The sequence below is a fragment of the Leucopleurus acutus genome (genome assembly GCF_964270905.1).
Source record: "Leucopleurus acutus genome assembly, chromosome: 11".
NCBI classification, from domain to species: domain Eukaryota; kingdom Metazoa; phylum Chordata; class Mammalia; order Artiodactyla; family Delphinidae; genus Leucopleurus; species Leucopleurus acutus.
The window spans coordinates 4,025,321-4,045,053 of NC_139152.1; the positions used below are offsets into that span (position 1 = coordinate 4,025,321).

General features: G+C 49.2%; 1 protein-coding gene across 2 annotated transcripts in view; it reads left to right on the plus strand.

The window, feature by feature from the left end:
• TULP3 (TUB like protein 3) overlaps positions 1-11,953 on the plus strand; it is a gene marked incomplete at both ends in the record, with an annotated part of 44,533 nt that extends 32,580 nt beyond the window's left edge. For both annotated transcript variants that reach the window (XM_082850853.1, XM_082850852.1), the window contains 7 exons: positions 4,939-5,072; positions 5,448-5,645; positions 8,208-8,320; positions 8,608-8,722; positions 10,615-10,713; positions 11,080-11,251; positions 11,820-11,953. In XM_082850853.1, coding sequence (XP_082706979.1) covers positions 4,939-5,072; positions 5,448-5,645; positions 8,208-8,320; positions 8,608-8,722; positions 10,615-10,713; positions 11,080-11,251; positions 11,820-11,953 — 965 coding nt within the window. The remainder of the gene's footprint in view (positions 1-4,938; positions 5,073-5,447; positions 5,646-8,207; positions 8,321-8,607; positions 8,723-10,614; positions 10,714-11,079; positions 11,252-11,819) is intronic.
• Between the last annotated feature and the right edge of the window lie 7,780 nt (positions 11,954-19,733).

Below are 19,733 nucleotides of genomic sequence, written 5' to 3' on the forward strand. Positions count from 1 at the left end.
ATTCCTCTAGTGATAAGGGAGAGATAAATAGCCAGCTTAGTGGAAACACAAATTGGATCAGAATATCCTTAAACTAATAATACTTTTTCCATGAGAGCCTGCTTTCTGCCAGTTGGAGTTATTCTCATAAATATTCCTGTACGTTTCAGAGGTCCTCTGTAGTCTTCTCCTTCTTAGAAAACTAATTTTATAGCGAGAAGGAATTAAGCATCCCCTTTTCAGATGAGAAGACTGACGGCCAGTAATGCCTGGATGTTTGCTGGGTACCTGCTTTGTCATAGGCATTGCTGGGTACTGGGATATGTGAGTCAGGAGGTTCTACCACAGACTGGCAGGATAGATGCACATTCAAATGGATTCGTATATTCATTCATTTAGAAAACATGATTGAGGATACGCTATATATCAGGCCTTGTTCTAGGCACTTAGGATGCAATTGTGAACGAGGTTCCTGCCCTCATGGAGCATTTATTCTGATTGAGGCTTCGTGCACCTAAATTGAGGCTTCATGGACCTAAATAGCCAAGGGAGTGTGGAGAGGGGTGCCCAACCAGAGTTGATCCGGAGGTGACATCTAAGCCAGAGTGTGATGCGGGAAGACGAGCCGGCAGCTCAGAAGGGCTGGAGTGCGGAGCGCGAGGTGACAGGTGGGAAGGGGCCTGGAGAGACGTGGGCTGGAGGGGTGGGCGGGCTCCGATTACATTGGGTGTTACAGGCCGAGCTAGGGTGTGGACTTCCTGTGAAGAGTAACAGGAACCTACGTGGGATTTTAAGGTGGAGTTATAGCAGATTTGGGCTGTAGAAAAATTAATCTGCACTATGAAGGATGAATTGGAGTGGGCAGGTCAGGGAGCAGGAAGGCCAATGAGACGGCTTGGCTGATGGCCTGGTCTCGAGCTGTATTTTGGTGTATAGAGTAGAAAGCAGGAGAAATACAACTCCACTGCGGGGCAGTGAGAGGGACAAGAGCCACATGGAAGGAGGTGGCGACTAAGCTGAGGCGTGAGGGGTGCGTGTGCTCCTGTGCACAGCTGTCAGCCCGGGAGTGGCTGGAGACTTACACTGTGAATGTCTTTTGCTTGTCAGGCACTTGACATACCTTATCTCAGTATTTGTGACAGTACTGTGAGGGGTTACACGTGTCAGCCTCTCCTTTTCACATGTAAGAAAATTGGCTCTCAGAAAGGCTAAGTAATTCGTTCTAGATCACACCGCTAGTTGGTTAGGTGGCAAACTTGGGCAGAAGAAATGACGTTAGCAGAGGCATCAGATGTATAGAGCATGATGTATTTGTGGAAACTGGGGCAGGGTGTGGCGTGCTTTAGAGCTCAGCTCTGGGGCCAGCCAGCGTGGTTTGGAGTCTCAGCTCTGCCACCTCTGGCTGGTAAAGGGGAAAGCAGCACAACTTTTCTCTGCCTCAGTTTCCCTGTCTGTAACATGAATGTGGCCGTGGTACTTCTGTTACTTTCCTATCGTTATTATAACAAGAGACAGTGAAAGATGTGGAGGAGCCAGAGCAAGGAGAACTCTCAGTTTAACTAAAAGCTAGATTACTTACCCCAGGTCATCGAGCTGAATAGCGGCAGACCTAGATTTTCTGAGTCTTAGTCTAGCTCTTGATCCCTTACTGTAAATACCAAGCTGTCCCTTGTACTCTGCCCTGTTAAATGACCGCTGTGTTCTTTCTCAGAATTGGCCTTTCAGGACCAGATGGGTTAATGCCTTTTTGAGTCTGAACAAGTTGCATCTGGACCATAGAAGCCATGAAGTGCTCTCTTGACTAAGACTTAAGAAGTGTCAGTTTGGAAGATAACGTTCGTCAAGTGGGGATCCAGTTTGCTTGTCTTACAAGTTTGGGAGAAATCCTTGATCTCCATCTTAAAACATGTATTCACATAAACTGAGTTCTTGGTACAAATATGGCATTTGAAAGCATAGTACTAACATTGTAAATCACCTATACTTCAATATAAAAAAAAAAGAAGAAAACGTAGGACTGAGTGAAGATATCCATATGAGAGTGAGATCCCTAGAGTTTTATGCGTTTTGCTACCCGTCCCCAAAAGTTAACGTTTTAGGAAAGAAAAAAGAAAGAAAGAAATATCCTTCACAAACCAAAGAATTTTTAAAATAATAGCTTTATTGAGATATAATTCACATACCATACAATTCACCTATGTAAAGTGAACAATTGGTTGGTTCGTTAGTATATTCACAGAGGTCTGCAGCCATCAGCACAATCAATTTTAGAATGTTGTCTGACGCCAGAGAAACTTCATACCTGTTAGCAGTCACTTCCCATTTCCCTCCAACTCCCCATCCCTGGGCAGCCGCCAGTCTACTTTCTGTCTCTGCAGATTTGCCTGTTCTGGTGTTTCATATAAACAGAATCAGTCATACACTGTGTGGCCCTTTATGCCTGGCTTTCACTTAGCATCATGTTTTCAGAGTCCATCCACGTTGTAGCCTGTGTCAGTGCTTCGTTCTTTTCTGTCGCTGGATCACAGTCTGTTGTATGGATAAGCCACGTTTTGTTCCTCCCTTTATCAGTTGATGGGCATTTGGGTTGTTCCCACTCTGGCTATTATGAATAATGCTGCTATAAATAGTTACGCATAAGTTTTTGTATGGACATATGTTTTCACTTGAGATTAATTTTTTAACTGGCCTTAGTCTTATCCTTGGGTGTCCTTGGGAAAAACTTGATACCATTTATTTTGTGAACTATGTAAAACAGACCATCATTGTCCCTCCTCTGAGGTGGATGAATGGGCAGCACTGCTTGTTGTTCAGTCTCCTTGTCATGTGTGACTTGGGGGCTCTTCCAGCTATTGTATGAGGGGTGGCTTTACCTTGTAGACCACAGAGAACAGCGAGGTGGGCCTCGCCCATAGCTCTGCCCCTTTCTCCTGGGCAGAAGTGCTTCTCCTGGAGCATCACCCTCGCACGTGTAAATCTGCGTGTCGTGCTTCTTTTATAACACACAGCACACTTTGTGTCCCATAAACAAGCAAGAGACAAAACAAAAAATAAGACTTGCCAGTCCCTCCTCCTCAAACTCATATAAATGTGAGGATAAAATGAAAAAATAGTTTTTAATCAGATAGTTTGAAGTTTTCTGTAAAAGGTCCAAGGTAGTAGTACCTCAGACATTCCCAACTCGGGGGCTTCCCTGGTGGCGCAATGGTTGAGCGTCCGCCTGCCGATGCAGGGGACACGGGTTCGTGCCCCGGTCCGGGAAGATCCCACGTGCCGCGGAGCGGCTGGGCCCGTGAGCCATGGCCGCTGAGCCTGCGCGTCCGGAGCCTGTGCTCCGCAACGGGAGAGGCCACAACAGTGAGAGGCCCGCATACCGCAAAAAAAAAAAAAAAAAAAAAAAAACAACATTCCCAACTCAAATTAGTTCACAAGACTAACCATGAAAAAAATGTAGGAAAACAAAGAAGTAACTGATAGAGACATCTATTGCGGGAAAATGTGTGTAGCGTTTACCATTTTAACCGTTCGTAAGTGCACAGCTCAGTGGCATTAGGTACATTCACGTTGTTGTGCAGCCATCACCACCGTCATCTCCAGAACCTTCTCATCTTCCCAGACTGAGACTCTGTCCCCATCAAACACCAACTCCCCATCCCCCGCCCCACCCCCAGCTCCTGGCAACCTCTGTTATACTTTCTGTCTCCATGAATTTGACTATTCTAGGCCTCATAAAAGTAGAATCATAAGGTATTTGTCCTTTTTGTGTCTAGCTTATTTCACTTAGCATAATGTCTTTAAGATTCATTCATGTTGTAGCCTGTGTCGGAATTGCATTCCTTTTTAAGGCTGAATAACATTCTATTTATGTATATACAACAGTTTGTTTATTCATCAGTTGGTGGGTATTTGGGTTGTTTCCACCTTTTGAAAACTGTGAATAATGCTGCTGTGAACATTGGTTGTTCAAGTATCTGTCTGAGTCTCTGCTTTCAGTTCTTTTGGGTATACACCCAGAAGTGGAGTTCCTGGATTATACGGTAATTCTGTATATATATTTTTAGGAACCACTATGTTGTTTTCTACAGTGGCTGCATAATTTTGCATTTGCCACCAGCAGTTTCTCCACATCCTCACCAACACTTACTTTCTGTTTTTTGGATTTTGTTTTTTATAATAATCATCCCAGTGATTGTCAGGTGGTTTCTCACTGTGATTTGATTTGCATTTCCCTAATGACTAGTGATGTTGAGCATCTTTTCATGTGCTTATTGGCCATTTATGTATCTTCTTGGGAGAAATGTCTGTTCAAGTCCTTTACCCATTTTTTTAAAAAAATTATTTATTTTTATTTATTTATTTTTGGCTGCGTTGGGTCTTCGTTGCCGTGCACAGGCTTTCTCTAGTTGTGGCAAGCGGGGCCCACTCTTCGCTGTGGTGTGCCGGCTTCTCACTGTGGTGGCTTCTCTTGTTGCGGAGCGCGGGCTTCAGTAGTTATGGCATGCAGGCTCAGTAGCGGTTTGCGGGCTCTAGCGCGCAGGCTCAGTAGTTGTGGCACTCAGGCTTAGTTGCTCCGCGGCATGTGGGATCTTCCCGGACTAGGGCTCGAACCCGTGTCCCCTGCACTGGCAGGCGGATTCTTAACCACTGTGCCACCAGGGAAGCGCTCTTCCCCCATCTTTGAATTGGGTTTGTTTTTGTTGCTGTTGAGTTATATATTCTGGATATTAATCGTTTATCAGATATATGATTTGCAGAAGAGGATAAATTAGGGAAGGGAACAGCAGGAAGGGAAAACAAGGGATGGATCTAGGTGAGAATATGAAGGAAGAATTGTCAAAATTTGGATTAAATAGCCATGTTTTAAGTCAGAACAGCTTGGAATTTTTAAGCAAGGAAGTAAAAATTATATTTGGCTCAAAGGTCTCTGGCCCTTTTTGACAGTTTCTCCCTTTCTTCCAGGGATCTCAGGGAGTTTGAACTTTGATGAGGAGGAGACTGATGGGGAGGAAGGAGAAGGGAAAAAACTAAGATCTCATTCATCCTCTTCAGAGGCAGAGAGACCCAGTTCTGCATCCAGCCAGAAGCCAGCCACAGTATGTAGCTCTGACACTTCCTCCTCTGAGCTAATTTCACTGCTTCCTAAACATCTCCGGTGTTTAAATGCCATTACTGGATGAGGGCTGCTTCAAAGAGTTAAGCTGGAATTTACACTTAAAGTACACGACTCCCTAATTTCTTGTGTCTTGAACCAGCTTCTGTGAAGCCGTATCCCATTTTCATACTTTGCTGCTTCATTACTCCCAATGTTCATACACCTATTTAACTTCTCAGAGTTTTTCCCTACCTTGTCAGAAGACTGAGACATATGGGTGAATCAGGAAGCTATTTTGTCCTTTAAGTGTTTCTCAAAGAGAATATGAGGTTTCCTGACCCAGCCGCCTACTGCTCACATGTGGCTGTTCTTTCAGGATACAGGAGCTTCCGGAACTGCAGCCCAGCACACTGATAATCAGCTGGGAGAAATAGAGAATTTAGAGGGCTTCGCATACAGTCCTGCCCCTCGAGGTGTCACAGTGAAGTGTCGGATAACTCGGGATAAAAAAGGAATGGATCGGGGGCTTTTCCCTACCTACTATATGCACTTGGAAAAGGACGAAAATCGGAAGGTATGAGAAGTGGGTCTTTTTTTTTTTTTTTTTTTTTTCCCGGCTGTGTCAGGTCTTAGTTGTGGCACGTGGGCTCCAGGGTGTGTGGGCTCAGTAGTTGAGGCACTGGGCTTAGTTGCCCCGAGGCATGTGGGATCTTAGTTCCCCGACCAGGGATCGAACCTGCGTCCCCTGCATTGGAAGGTGGATTCGCAACCACTGGACCACCAGGGAAGTCCTGAGAAGTGGTTCTTAAGACAGATCTTGAGATGGAGGGAAGAGTGCTGTGGGCTGGGTCATTGATGGTCTTACGATGGGGGGTGGGGATGGGAGAGCACCGGTATTCGACAGGAACTAGGTTGTACTTACTAGTTCCCAAGTGCTGTGTTCTCACTGTCTTCAAAGAGGTCATAGTCTAATAGTCAAAACCTACCCACCCCGCAAAGAGAAAGTTTTATCCAGAAGGTAAGAAGATGGAAGAGACTATTTGAATGTAATTATTTTTACCTCCATCCCTTTTTTGGGGTGGGGGAGTTTCCAGTGTGCTCTTTGATTTTGATTTTGATTTTGATTATGACAGTGTGGAAGAAAGAAGGGTTTAGGGAATAGGAGGAATTGGAAAAACAGAAAACATGCAAGTGGAATGTCTTGTTTTTCATCCTAGAAATTCTAATTTACTTTATACATAAATTTGAGGCAGTTAATACTTGCTAATGAACAATGTATTTTATAATACCAGGTCTAAGTGGATGATTTTAAGAGCCTAGAAATGTGGGCTTCCCTGGTGGCGCAGTGGTTGAGAGTCCACCTGCCAATGGAGGGGACACGGGTTCGTGCCCCGGTCCGGGAAGATCCCACATGCCGCGGAGCGGCTGGGCCCGTGAGCCATGGCCGCTGAGCCTGCGCGTCCGGAGCCTGTGCTCCGCAACGGGAGAGGCCACAACAGTGAGAGGCCCGCCTACCGCGAAAAAAAAAAAAAAAAAAGCCTAGAAATGAGATGATAGTAGTAGATATTAATGTTGTTATAACCACTATCTACTGAGTGTTTACAATTACCAGGTGTGTGCTAAATGCTTTATGTATATTATTACCTACAACCCTTATGACAACGCTGTAAGATCGGATTTCTTATCCCAGCTTAGGGAATGCCCCAGAACACACTAAGAAGTGGCAGAGCCAGATTGAAACCTGTATCTGTTTGATTCCAAAGTGCCCCCTCCCCGTAGTTACTGCCCTCTCCTGCTTCCTTATTATTGTCCAAGTCTAGGAGTGTCTGGGAAGGATGCATAAATACGACAGTACTCATATCACGGAAGTCACAGGAGTTTAGAACAACAACATACAAAATGCAGCAAGAAGCATCAGGAAAGCCGTTGCAGGGAGGATGGGAAGCACAGGGTCCAGGGTCCTGCCTCTTCCAAAGGCGGAAAGACTCTTACTCATGAAATTGGATAAAGCTTTTTAAAAAAGTCACTGGAGGCTTTAGGGATAAAGTTGTAAATAATGATATGGAGAATCAAACTAGTGAATTTAGAAAAATTGTGCAGTAGGGAAACCTTGATAGTGAATTCTGAGAAGCATTATGAGGATTAGAAAAAGTGATGAGGACCCAGAGATTGGTCTTCTCCCAGAGAACCCCAAATGGCAGGTACACTGGTGCTACGATAGGGCATGGAGGCCCCTCAGGGGCCCGAGGCCACAGAGCTTGCGGGGTCAGGGCCGGGGGCAAGGATTGGCTACCCCTCACCCATCTGGGCCACCTGGTCAGGGCCTGGAGGAGACCCTTCTCTTCTCATCCATCCGGGAATCCGAGATGATTGACTCTTCCTTGGAAGCATCCCTCCTTCAAGGATGAGGTTTTGACAATGATGCGAGCATAACCCGTTCTGCCCTGCGGCCCAGGGTCAAGGCGTTTGTTGCTATTGGGGATTGCAGTGGACAGATGCTGGTCTGGGTGTTCAGTGCTTCAAGGAGATCACCACTGCCATCATGAGGCCATCGTTCTGGCCAAGTTCTCTGTAGTCCTCATGTGGTGAGGCTACTGGGGGAACAGGATCGGCCAGCCCCAGACCATCCCTGCAGGCTGACCGGCCACTGTGGCTCTGGGCCGGTGCCTCTCATCCTGCCCTTGGACACTGGCGTCATCCCAGCCGCTGTGCCCGAGAAGCTGGTGCTGGCCGGCGTGGACGATGCTGCACCTTGGCCAGGGGTTGCACCGCTGCCCTGGGCAGCTTTGCCAAGGCCACCTCTGTGCTGTCTCCAAGACCTGGGCTGCCTCACCCCCAAGCTCTGGAGGGAGACCATGTTCACTGACTGTCCCTGTCACGGGTTCACTGAGCATCCTGTAATGACCCACACCAAGTCTGCACGCGGGAGACCCAGGCTCCAGCTGTGGCCACCACATCGTTTTTCTGCAAGAAAAGTCAAAGTGAATTAAACCTGTTTTTTTAAAAAACAAGACCCAGAGATGGACTGCTTGGTACATGATAGGCAGTTGCTAAATATTTGCTAACTAAATAGGTAGGACAAACATGGCAGTTCTCTTGAGTGCATTTTTTACTGAAAATTTTTTTCCTTTTCTAGATATTTCTTCTTGCAGGTAGAAAGCGGAAAAAGAGCAAAACATCCAACTACCTCATCTCCACTGACCCAACAGATCTATCTCGTGAGGGAGAAAGTTATGTTGGCAAACTCAGGTGAGAGCAGCCTTGCATCCTGTCCTGCTCCTCTGATGGTTTGACTCCTGTAGTTTCAGAACAGTCCATATCGGTTTTACAATGAGCCGGTCGATGTCATCTAAAAAAATAAAGTTAATAGAAAGTCTAAGGCCCTTCCTTGTTTTAAGGCTAGATCTTTGAGAAAGCGATGATGACCCCTTGACCTTTGGAGAGTGGGCCGAGAGGCTGTCCCATACCTCTCCTGGCTTGTGTTTGTAAGGGAGAAAAATACAGATCATTGTGGTGGCTTTTTCTCTTGATTCTAGGTCCAACCTCATGGGGACCAAGTTTACAGTTTATGACCATGGTGTCAGCCCGGCCAAGGCCCAGGGTCTGGTAGAAAAGGCCTGTATGCGGCAGGAGCTGGCCGCCATCTGCTACGTGAGTGCCGCCTCCCGTTTCCTCAGCCTCCTGGCGTCCCAGCCCTGGGCTTGCAGTCCCCCTCCCAAGCTTGTTTCTGTATACTCGAGTTATTTACGAATTGCCAAGTTTAGCTGTATTTACTGTTTCAGCCGGCCCTCACTCATCTCCTCTTCTCTTTTCCCAATGCCGCCACGTTAACGCAGGCCTTTGTTACCCCTTACCCGTTGGCTCGCGGTTACCGTAAATTGGAAGCCGGTCTCTGCTTTCTGCCCTCTCGACCTGGTTCATCCTGTACCGCCGCTGCTGAGCGGTCCAGCTCCAGCTCGTGCTGCTCTTGTCCTGCTCCAAATCCTCTCAGGCTGCCCCTTGAGTCCAGAATCAAGCCTGGACACTGCACCTTTCCCTTCCGGCTCCCCGGGGGCACGCTCCCTGTGCGTTCCCGTCATTCTAGCGGCTCCTCTCGTCCCTGCGCCCCACCTGAGAGCCTGCCCTGCCCCTCCTTGCCTCTGCCTGTCCACCAGCGTCAGCAGAGGGGTCTCTCCCGACACTAGATGTGCTTGATGCTCCCCTCGGTTCCCCGCGCTTTCTCTAGTGCCCCAGACTGCTGCTTCAGCACCATCCTTCTCTACCAGTTCGTAAAGTCCCATTCACTGCTGTTTCCACGTGAACATGGACCTGGCGCGTAGTGGGCATGTGAAGTTGTGGAGTCAAAGCAGCAAGAAGGAATTAACCCGACTCAGTTGTTACTTTGATCCCAAAGTCTCAGCTTTCCATCGGTTGGAATTAATCTCATCACTTGATTCCCATGAGATTTTATCTAAGTGACTGAGAATCATTTGACTTAACACTTTATAATGTATAGATGTTTTCTCTTAGCTTCAGAATCAATTAAATATTTTACCTATGCATGACTTTGTGTGTATGTATATGAATACACATATATCCATGTATTTAATGTAGTTATTTTATTCATATATAATCTGCCTGGTTTGACGGGCATTTGATTTTTTTTACCTCCAGATACAGGTCCTATTTAATTTAAACTGTAATTCTCACTCTATATCATATAGTGCCGTGTCCTCACTGGGAAATATATATTTATTGAAGATGACAAAATTGGACAGTTTGCTCATAATTGTCTGAAATTTCACTTAAAGCTAAAGAGTAAGAGTAGGGTTTCAAGCCTAGAGAGTGTTTTAAATTCAAATGTTTAAATCAGGTTTAAAAAGAGGAAACAGTCTTATTTTCCTGGGCTTGATTCTCCGTCTCTCTTTGTTTAACTACAGTGAAGTAATAGAATAGTGTTTAGTGCTCTCCATATTGTCCCCGTTTTACATGCCCAGGAGGGCCTTGCGTTAAGAATGAGGTCTTGTGTGCTTCCCTGATGGCATAGTGGTTAAGAATCCGCCTGCCAATGCAGGGGACACGGGTTCGAGCCCTGGTCCGGGAAGATCCCACATGCCACGGAGCAACTAAGCCCATGCGCCACAACTACTGAGCCTGTGCTCTAGAGCCTGCGAGCCACAACTACTGAGCCCATGCGCTGCAACTACTGAGCCTGCACTGTAGAGCCTGCGAGCCACAACTGCTGAGCCCTTGTGCCACAACTACTGAAGCCCGTGTGCCTACAGCCTGTGCTCCACGACAAGAGAAGCCACCGCCATGAGAAGCCTGCACACCACGACAAAGAGTAGCCCCCACTAGCCGCAACTAGAGAAAGCCACGCACAGCAACGAAGACCCAGTGCAGCCATAAATAAATAGATAGATAGATAGACAGATAGATAGATGCAGCCATAAATAGATAGATAGGTAGATCGATAGAAAGGAAATGCATGGTATTAAGAAAAAAAGAATGAGGCCTCGTCTTCATTTCTGTTTCAAGTTCCTGTTTATTTCCCTCTCTTCCAGGAAACAAATGTACTCGGATTTAAAGGCCCGAGGAAAATGTCTGTGATCATCCCAGGGATGAATATGAATCATGAACGAATCCCATTTCAGCCACGAAATGTAAGTAAGAGCATATTTCATCAACAGAGGACTCTAACAACAAGACTGCGACACAGGCAAGATGAATAGAAAACAGTGTTGCTTCCTCCCGAGCCCAGCCTGGAGTGGCCACTCTTCCTCAGGAGAGCCAGCCCTCCAGACCTCGGGGTAGGTGCTGTTGCTGACGTGGTTGATTTGCAACCACTGGGTCTGCAAAGAGAAACGCTAGTTATTCTATAAGAATCCAACAAAGCCGGCTTAGTTTGGGCTCTGTTTCTGTTTTACTTGCTGAAACGGAGGAAATAGGCCCCTGCTCTGCTTCCCGCCTCAGCAGCCTTGAGGGTGAGCGCTTTGCGATGGTCCTCAGCACACACCCCTCTCCTACAGGACCGCGAGAGTCTGCTTTCAAAGTGGCAGGACAAAGCCATGGAGAACTTGATCGAGCTGCACAACAAGTCCCCCGTCTGGAATGATGACACCCAGTCCTACGTCCTGAACTTCCACGGCCGGGTCACTCAGGCCTCTGTGAAGAACTTCCAGATAGTCCACGAAAATGACCGTAAGCCCCAGGAAGAGAGGTGTTCTGACAGGATTCGGAAATGAGCATTGCCCTTCATTGGTAGGAAGTTATACTCAGGAGAGCATGATTTAAGGAAGAAATGACCTCCTCGGAAAGACAGAGCTACAGTCTCGCAGTCAGCCGTCTGAGCCGCTGAGTTGAGGGCAGGAGCGTGTGAGGTCTCTTGTGGCAACCGGAGGAGTCCTGGGGGTGCTGCTCGGGGGGCAGAGGCAGAGGCCCTTCCTCAGGAAAGGTTCATGCCCTTCCGGCCCCCCACCCGAGTTTGCGCTGCCCCCCCTTGCCCTTCCGGCTCCCCCGAGCTTGTGCTGCCCCCCCTGCCCTTCCGCCCCCCCCCCCCCCCCCGCGAGCTTGCGCTGCCCCCCAACTTGTCCTTTCCTGCTGGTCCGTGCAGGGAGCCGAGTGGAGTCGCAGTAGAGCCTTGGTCGTGCTTGGTAGGCACTCTCGGTCAGGCCTTTTTCCATCTTTCTAAGGGTTTCCCATTTTAAAGAGACCTATTTGGAGGATGTCTTCCTTACCTCCTGACGTCCCGATCTCTCTCTGCCTCTAGCTGACTACATAGTCATGCAGTTTGGACGTGTGGCCGACGACGTGTTCACCCTGGACTACAGCTACCCGCTGTGCGCGCTCCAGGCCTTTGCCATCGGGCTCTCCAGCTTCGACAGCAAGCTGGCCTGTGAATGACGGCCGAGCAGACGCTGGGCCTTCTCTCTGCAGAGCTTCTGGAGCACGTAGCCGCCGCTCTTGCGCTTGCCCAGGACACGGAGAGTGACAGGCCCCCCTTTTGGAATGGTCCCTGAGAGTATGTATGTACACGTGCACGGATGCACATACGTGTGTGTACACATATCTGTACACACACACCCTTCTCGGGGTCTCACGGCCCTGGTTGGGGTCACAGCTTGACTCGGGTGAGAGCCTGTCCAGAGCTCACGGTGACTGTGAAGGCGCCGCCCAGCGGTCAGAATCCCGTGCCTGGAGACTTGCAGCCAGAGGCAGCTTCTCACACTTCAGTACTTGGGTTGCTTTTTTTGCAGAACTTTTCAGAGAGGGACGTTTCCTGAATTACCTTTAGTCTCCAGGTGTGCAGAGTTTTTCTGTAAGTGGGCGGCAGGCCGGTCCCGGCTGTAGGGTATCTCTGCCCACTGTGGGCTTGGCCGTCTTCCAGAACGGCCGTGCCATGAGAGCACCTGAGTGGGGACGGTGCCTCCAGGAAGTGCAGGCCTGCAGGTCGGATCTGAAGCGGCACCCGGCCTCATGCGCTGTGACGTAGCCTTGTCTTTGCTTTGGCCACGGTGGTTTCCAGAGTGTCATTTACCGTTGGTGATCATTCCTCACCCATGGTGGGGGGGGCCCTGGGAGAAGCGCTCCTCTCTGCCGTCTCTGTGGGGGAGTGTGGTGCCCGTTCCCCAGAGCCAGCCACTGTCCCTCAGCTCGGGAGGCACCGTGTCATGGTCCCCCTTCCCTGAGGGCCGGCTGGCTGGCTGCAGTCTCAGAGTGGCTCTGGCCCAGGTGGTGATCAGTGATGCGAGCAATTTACGTACTTGTCTTAATCGCAGGGTGGGCTGCAAGCATAACCTCTAGAGGTGGCCTAGTCTGCTTACGACTGAGAGGGATTTGACAGAGGCCTTCACCACCTTCAGCCCAGGAGTGCGTCCCCGCTGGGTTACTGTGGAGCCGTTAGTACAGACTCACCTGCAGCCCGCGTGGGAGGGGAGAGAACAGTGTGTGTGCAGCTTGCCATTGTCACTGCCCAGAGCAGTGAGGACCCGGCCTGGCTGGCAGAGCTTGGGCCTCTCCTCTTGGCTTAAGTGTCATCAGCCCCTGAGGCCTGGTTCATCCTTGGCGGATCACGTCCTGTCACTTTTCCTCACAGATTGTAAGAGTTTTGCTAAGTCGTTCCGATTGTTAGCCTCTCCCCACAAATCACACGGCTCTGCTGCTAGTTCCCGGCCTCTGCGTGCATCCGAGTCCTGAGGATCCAGGGACACCGTGAGCTCTGCCTTGGCGTCGGTCACCTCCCAGGCCTCGTGCGCCAGCCAAGCTGTCTGCCAGCCTGGGGCCAGGCATCGGCGGCTTGCGCTTCGGCCCGTCCCTTCTGTGGACTTCCTTTCTGTCCCTGCTTCCTATCCCTGCTCCACATCAAATAGCAGCGGGAAGGAGAGAGACCCGGGGGATGAGCAGACCCGCAGCTCACCCCACGGGTAAGTCCCACCCGCTCTGCCCTGACACGGCTGCTTCCCCTCAAGTGCCTCACTCATCAGGTGCCCGCCAGGCACGCGGGACCACCGGCCTGACACTGAAAATGGAAGGCTGTTCACTCGTCTCCTGTTGGAGAATATGCAGTGTCTGGGGAAGGGCCGGGGAGGACTGGATCTGGCCCTGCTTCCTCCTGCCCGCTCTGGTGCAGACACACACCCTGGCTTCACATCCTTCTTGCTTGATCGTGCAGGTGACCGGTTTCACATGAATCATATTTATACCTTTTGTACGCTACAGAAATAAAAGGGATTTATATAAAAACATGAGTGTTGCCATTCTTCTTTCAGACTCCTGTCCCTCGCATGCCTCCTACCATCATGTTCTGTCACAGTAATTCCATCGCTTGGCAGCAGCGAACCAGTCAGTTCTTTGAAGCCAAGTGGGTGTCACCGAAGTTTTCATCCAGGTAAGCAGGGTCTGCAGACTCAGGGATCTGCGTCCTGGAGACTGCAGACTCACCGTGTGCGACGCTGAGAGTGTCCTGGGCAGGTGACGGAGCTGAGGCTGAGCAGGGGTGCCAGAGGGCAGCCTCCTGCACCGGTCAGCCTCCTGGGTCAGCTGCATTGGTGTTGCTTCCTGATTCAGCCGCAGAGCAAATTAAATACCTGATAGTGACAGAGACCCCACGTCTTACCTCTAAGTGTTCACATTTAAAGCTTCCCTATACGGACAAGTCGAGAAAAGTGTGTTCACAAGTCTTGCTGAGGCCTTCCTGCTCTCGGTGTCACGGGGATGGACGAGTGGCGTGGAAGGAAGCGGGAAGAGCCCAAAGGGCAGGACGAGAGCCGGAGTCGGTCTCATTTCTGTGGCTTGGCTTCTCTTCCACGTGATTCTTTATGGCCAAACAGGTTATTTGCAACACAGTTTTATACACTTTTCAGTGGCCAGGAATATCAATGGTCGTTGATATGAAAGACACCAGCAAGTGGTGTTTCAACGTCTAAGCAACAGGACTGCAAAAAGCTCTTTTTGATTAGAAGGTTAGTAGGTGAGAAAAAGGAATGAATGAGAATCAATTCCCTTCCTTTCTGTTTCTTTCTCTTTTTTGGCTTGTGGGATGTTAATTCCCCAGTCAGGGATCGAACCCATGCCCCCTGCATTGGGAGTGCGGGGCCCTAATCACTGGACCGCCAGGGAATTTCTAATATCCCTTCCTTTAGACAGCAGCACGGGTGCAGAAATAAAGTGACGGTTCAACTCAGAGTCCCTGGGTTCTGGCCCTTTTCCTGCCAGTGATTTGCCAACGTGCGCCCTCTGTAGATGGAGAGGTTTTGAGTTACCTGATCTCCTGTTCCTGAGTGATAAGAGTGCTGGCAGCCACCCGGAATTCCCGAGTGTGTTGTTTTTTTTTTTGTTTGTTTGTTTTTTGCGGTACATGGGCCTCTCACTGTTGTGGCCTCTCCCGTTGCGGAGCACAGGCTCCGGACGCGCAGGCTCAGCGGCCGTGGCTCACGGGCCCAGCCGCTCCGCGGCACGTGGGATCTTCCCGAACCGGGGCACGAACCCGTGTCCCCTGCATCGGCAGGCGGACTCCCAACCACTGCACCACCAGAGAAGCCCCTCGAGTGTGTTTTGAATCGAGGTCTCTGCTTCTCTCCTGGACAGCTACGTGCTGTTCGTAGCTGGAGAGGCCTGGGGAGGAGCCCCTGGAGGCTGGAGCCAAGGGCCTAGAGAGGGGAGACTGGAATGGCGGGAGCGCGCCCCGGGGGAGGGCGTGGCCGCGCTGAGGAAGCCGCCCCTCCCAACCGCAGGCTGCACCTTGCTCCACAGAGAAAACTTGGGGGCATTGCGAGCTGCCCCCCTCCGCAGAGTGGCTCCTGCCTGTGTGCTCGCGGCACGTGTGCCATGCCTCCAGCCCCTGGTCCTCCTAAACTTCCTCACGTAGATCCCCGCCGGGGGCTCGCCCAGGACTGGTTAGATTCTGCCCCGCCCCTCACACATTTCTTGGCCAGGTGCATGTGGGCTAGTTTTGCCCCCTCTCCCCGCTTCGGTCTCCTAGCTATTGTAGTCAGTGTGTACCCTTCACAGGTCCTACAACTCTTCCCTCTCCAAAAACCGGGGTGCGGGCATGGGGATGCCGCGGTCAGTGCGGTTTTCAGGCAAGCTCTCCCGAAACCGCGGGCAGCTCCCTGGCACCACCTACTGACCCAGGGGGCACATTACAAGTGCATTAACACGATGAGCGCAGGTTATGCAACCCAGATGAGGCGACTTCACAGTGGCCCCTGTTGTCATGACTCTCTTGAAGGTCTGGGAACAGTAGTATTTGTGGAGTGTAGAAAGTGGAGGAATTCCAGGCAGAACGCGTGGGCTCTGGCCGCAAATGCCTAGGCATTTGGTGTAGGAGAGGGGCAAATATCAATATTATTTTTATTAATGTTTTAAGATGGGATAATGCATTTCGGTTGACTTTTTTAGCCATGCAGTTACGCAGAATGGTTTATAAATGCTCATAAAGCAATTTAAGGTGGTTTTCCAGGGACTCTGGTGAGAGGAAAGAAGAACAGCATGGCTTTACTGGGTAACTAAACATACCCTGCGTTCTGGTCTCAGGCCTGAGCCTACCTCACCTTCCTTACTTTGTACCCATCTCTCCTTTCCTACTTGAAGGGACAACCTAGGCAAAACAAACAAACAAAGCAAAACAAGAAAAGTAGCCCTGATGTTAATGGAAGTTTCTGAAATATTCCAAATATGAAAGGGGCCTCCATGCTTTTCTCCGGCTCTGCCAGGTCCTTTGGTCCATCAGGCCCAAGCTCCTCTGCACAGGGCAAGGCTGAGACCCGGGAGGCCGGGTGCAATAAGAGTGTGCCACGTAGACGGTAGAGCTGGTGGGCCAGGGTGGCAGTGGGACTTTTCCTGGTCTGTTCCAACCTTTTATTACACATTTTGGTATAATATAGTGCTTCTCAAGCCTCAGGGTTTTAGCATCTGGTTAAGCACTATCTACCCAGATTCCGTCCCTTGTGATTTTCAAGGCCTCCAAGAATAATCAGTAGTTCTCTCTCTGCCATAGTCTGGGGGCAGGAAGGTCAGGAAGGAAGGACGGTCTGAGACGAAAGGAGGTTGACAGGCAGAGGGAGGCTGGCAGTTAGATCAAGATTTTAAGAGTGGGTTTAAATGCAATTTTTAGGGTACTGATGCATGCTCAGGACAGACTCCATCAGGGTAAGATAGAAGGATGTCCCTAAAAATACGTCCTGATTTTGCCTTTGGTCAGTCTCCTGTGATTCTGTATCAGAGAGAGAGAGAGATACAGATTTTAAATAGTAATAATTTCATATTATTTAAAACACTTTTTAAGATTATACAATTAAAGCCTCGTCCTGTATCTGTCCCCTTCTTGTTTCCCTTGCCCTGTACTCTTAGAGTTGACCACTTTTCGTTTCCAATGTATCTTTCCAGTATCTCTTTATGCAAAAATGTATTTCTAATTTCCCACTCTTTGTGCACAAAAAGTAGCATACTATATACTTGGTTCAGTAGCTTGCTTTTTTTTTTTGTTCCTTTGGCCGTGCCATGTGGCACGTGGGATCTTGGTTCCCCGACCAGGGATGAAGCCCCCACCCCTGCAGTGGAAGCACGAGTCTTAACCACTGGACCGCCAGGGAATGCCCACACCTTTACGCTTGGTGTCTCCACAGTCCTCAGTTCGCCCCTTCGCAGGTGTTATCTACCTGCCTGCCAAGCATCTCCTTTTGGATGGTCGACAGCTGTGCTCTCCAACGCCGTCGCCACTAGTCACATGAACTATCAATTAAAATTCAGTCAACTAGCTGCATTTCAAGGTCTCAGAAGCCATATGTGGCTCATGCCTACCATACTGGACAGCACGGATAAAGAACACTTCATCATTCCAGAATGTTCTGTCAGAGAATGTGGGTCCACAGAAATCTCAACTTTGGGTTCCAAAAATGTAACCGTCTTCTCACCAGGTGTCATTCCCTGGGGAAGTTGTGCTTGTCCCACTTCCCCATCAGAATGTCAGTAGCTTGGGGGCAGGGCTGTGACGTTTCTGTTCATCCCTAGTGCCTACCTACCTGGTGCAGTGCCAAGGACATCACACATGTTCAGTCAACGTGGGATGGAAACATGAGTGATAGGAGACTGAGGCCCAGACTCTAAGGGTCCCCAAGGTCATAATTAGTATCGGCTGAGCTGTTGTTTGAACCTGGGTTAGTTTAATTCCCCAGTAAGGACATAATATGTGACTTTTGTTAACTTTCATTTTCAAAATTTTGTATCAGAGTCACTGAAAATGAAACTTTTAACGATTAGACTGGAGGAAGCCTTTCCCCCCTTTTGATTTTTCCAGGAAGCTCCTGGATATCCAGACCCTAAAGACCCCCTGGGACCCTCAGAGAAATTCTGAGAACTGTACGGAGAAGCCTTCACCCTCTGGGCTCCAGAAACCAAGAGTTTTGTGTCAGTCTGGAAATACACTGAATTAGTTTGCTTGGGCTGCCATAACAAAGTACCACGGACTGGGTGGCTTGAACAGAAATTTATTTCTCACAGTTCTGGAGGCTAGAAGTCCAAGATCAAGGTGTAGGCAGGTTTGGTTTCTCCTGAGGCCTCTCTCCGTGGCCTACAGATGGCCATCCTCTCCCTGTGTCATCTGTGAGAAGTCTGTGTCCTAATCTCTCTTATAAGGAGGATTAGGGTGGACCCTAATCTAGGCAGATTGGATTAGGGCCCATCCTAAAGGCCTCAGTTTAACTTAATCACCTCTTTAATACATCTGCAGATCCTGTCACATTCTGAGGTACTGGGGATTAGGGCTTCAACATAAGGCATTGGGGGGTGGGGTGAGGAGGACAGGTCAGCCCCAGCACACACTGCCCCCTAGAGGGTAGACCTGGAGTCTATTCTTGTCCACATTTCTCTGGGATGAAGAGACAACAATTAATATGATGCTTTTCAAATCACAGACTGCTTTTATTCTATAGATGAAAATGAAAGACTCCAGCTTTGATAAAGGTTGGTCTGTGTTGTCGTTCAAAACACAAGATGCAGTTCAGATGGTATGGAGTGAAGAGTCTTCTTAAGGAAAAAAAAGCAAATAGAGGGAATTCCGTGGCAGTCCAGTTCTTAGGACTGCGCTTTCACTGCCCAGGACGTGGGTTCAATCCCTGGTCAGCAAGCCGTGTGGCACAGCCGGAAAAAGAAAGAAAGAAGGAAAGAAGTACAGTGCCTGCCAACACAGGGGACACGGTTTCGAGCCCTGGTCCGGGAAGATCCCACATGCCGCGGAGCAACTAAGCCCGTGCGCCACAGCTACTGAGCCTGCGCTCTAGAGCCCGTGAGCTACAACTACTGAGCCCGCGTGCCACAACTAATGAAGCCCGGACGCCTAGAGCCCGTGCTCCGCAACAAGAGAAGCCACCGCAATGAGAAGCCCGCGCACTGCAACGAATAGTAGCCCCCTCTCGCAGCAACTAGAGAAAGCCTGTGCGCAGCAACGAAGACCCAACACAGCCAAAAATAAATAAATTTAATTAATTTTGTAAAATTAATTTTTAAAAAATGAGAAAGAAGGCCCCTTAATCTTCAACCTGTCAGAGATACTCACTGTAAGATTCTTTTCCATTTATTTTTCAAAAGCAGGACACAGCATTGTAAATCAGCTATACTATAATATAAAATAAAAATTAAAAAAAAAACAAACAAACAGGATTGGGACTTCCCTAGCCGTTCCGTGGTTAGAACTCCGTGCTTCCACTGCAGGGGGCATGGGTTCGGTCCCCGGTGGGGGAACTAAGATCCCACATGCCGCACGGTGTGGCCTAAATAAATAAATAAACAGGATCATCCTGTATACATTTTTTATTTTTATTTATTTATATTTATTTATTTATTTTTGCGGTACGCGGGCCTCTCACTGCTGTGGCCTCTCCCGTTGCGGAGCACAGGCTCCGGACGCGCAGGCTCAGCGGCCACGGCTCACGGGCACAGCCGCTCCGCAGCATGTGGGATCGTCCCGGACCGGGGCACGAACCCGTGTCCCCTGCATCGGCAGGCGGACTCTCAACCACTGCGCCACCAGGGAAGCCCTACACTGTTTTTAAAATCTGCTTTTCCACTTACTATATCATGCACACTTGTCTGATTTATTTTTTAAAATCTTAGTAATCACTCTAAAGAATTCTATCACGTGGATGTGGCTGAATTTGTTTAATAGGGCATCATATGGATAATTTAA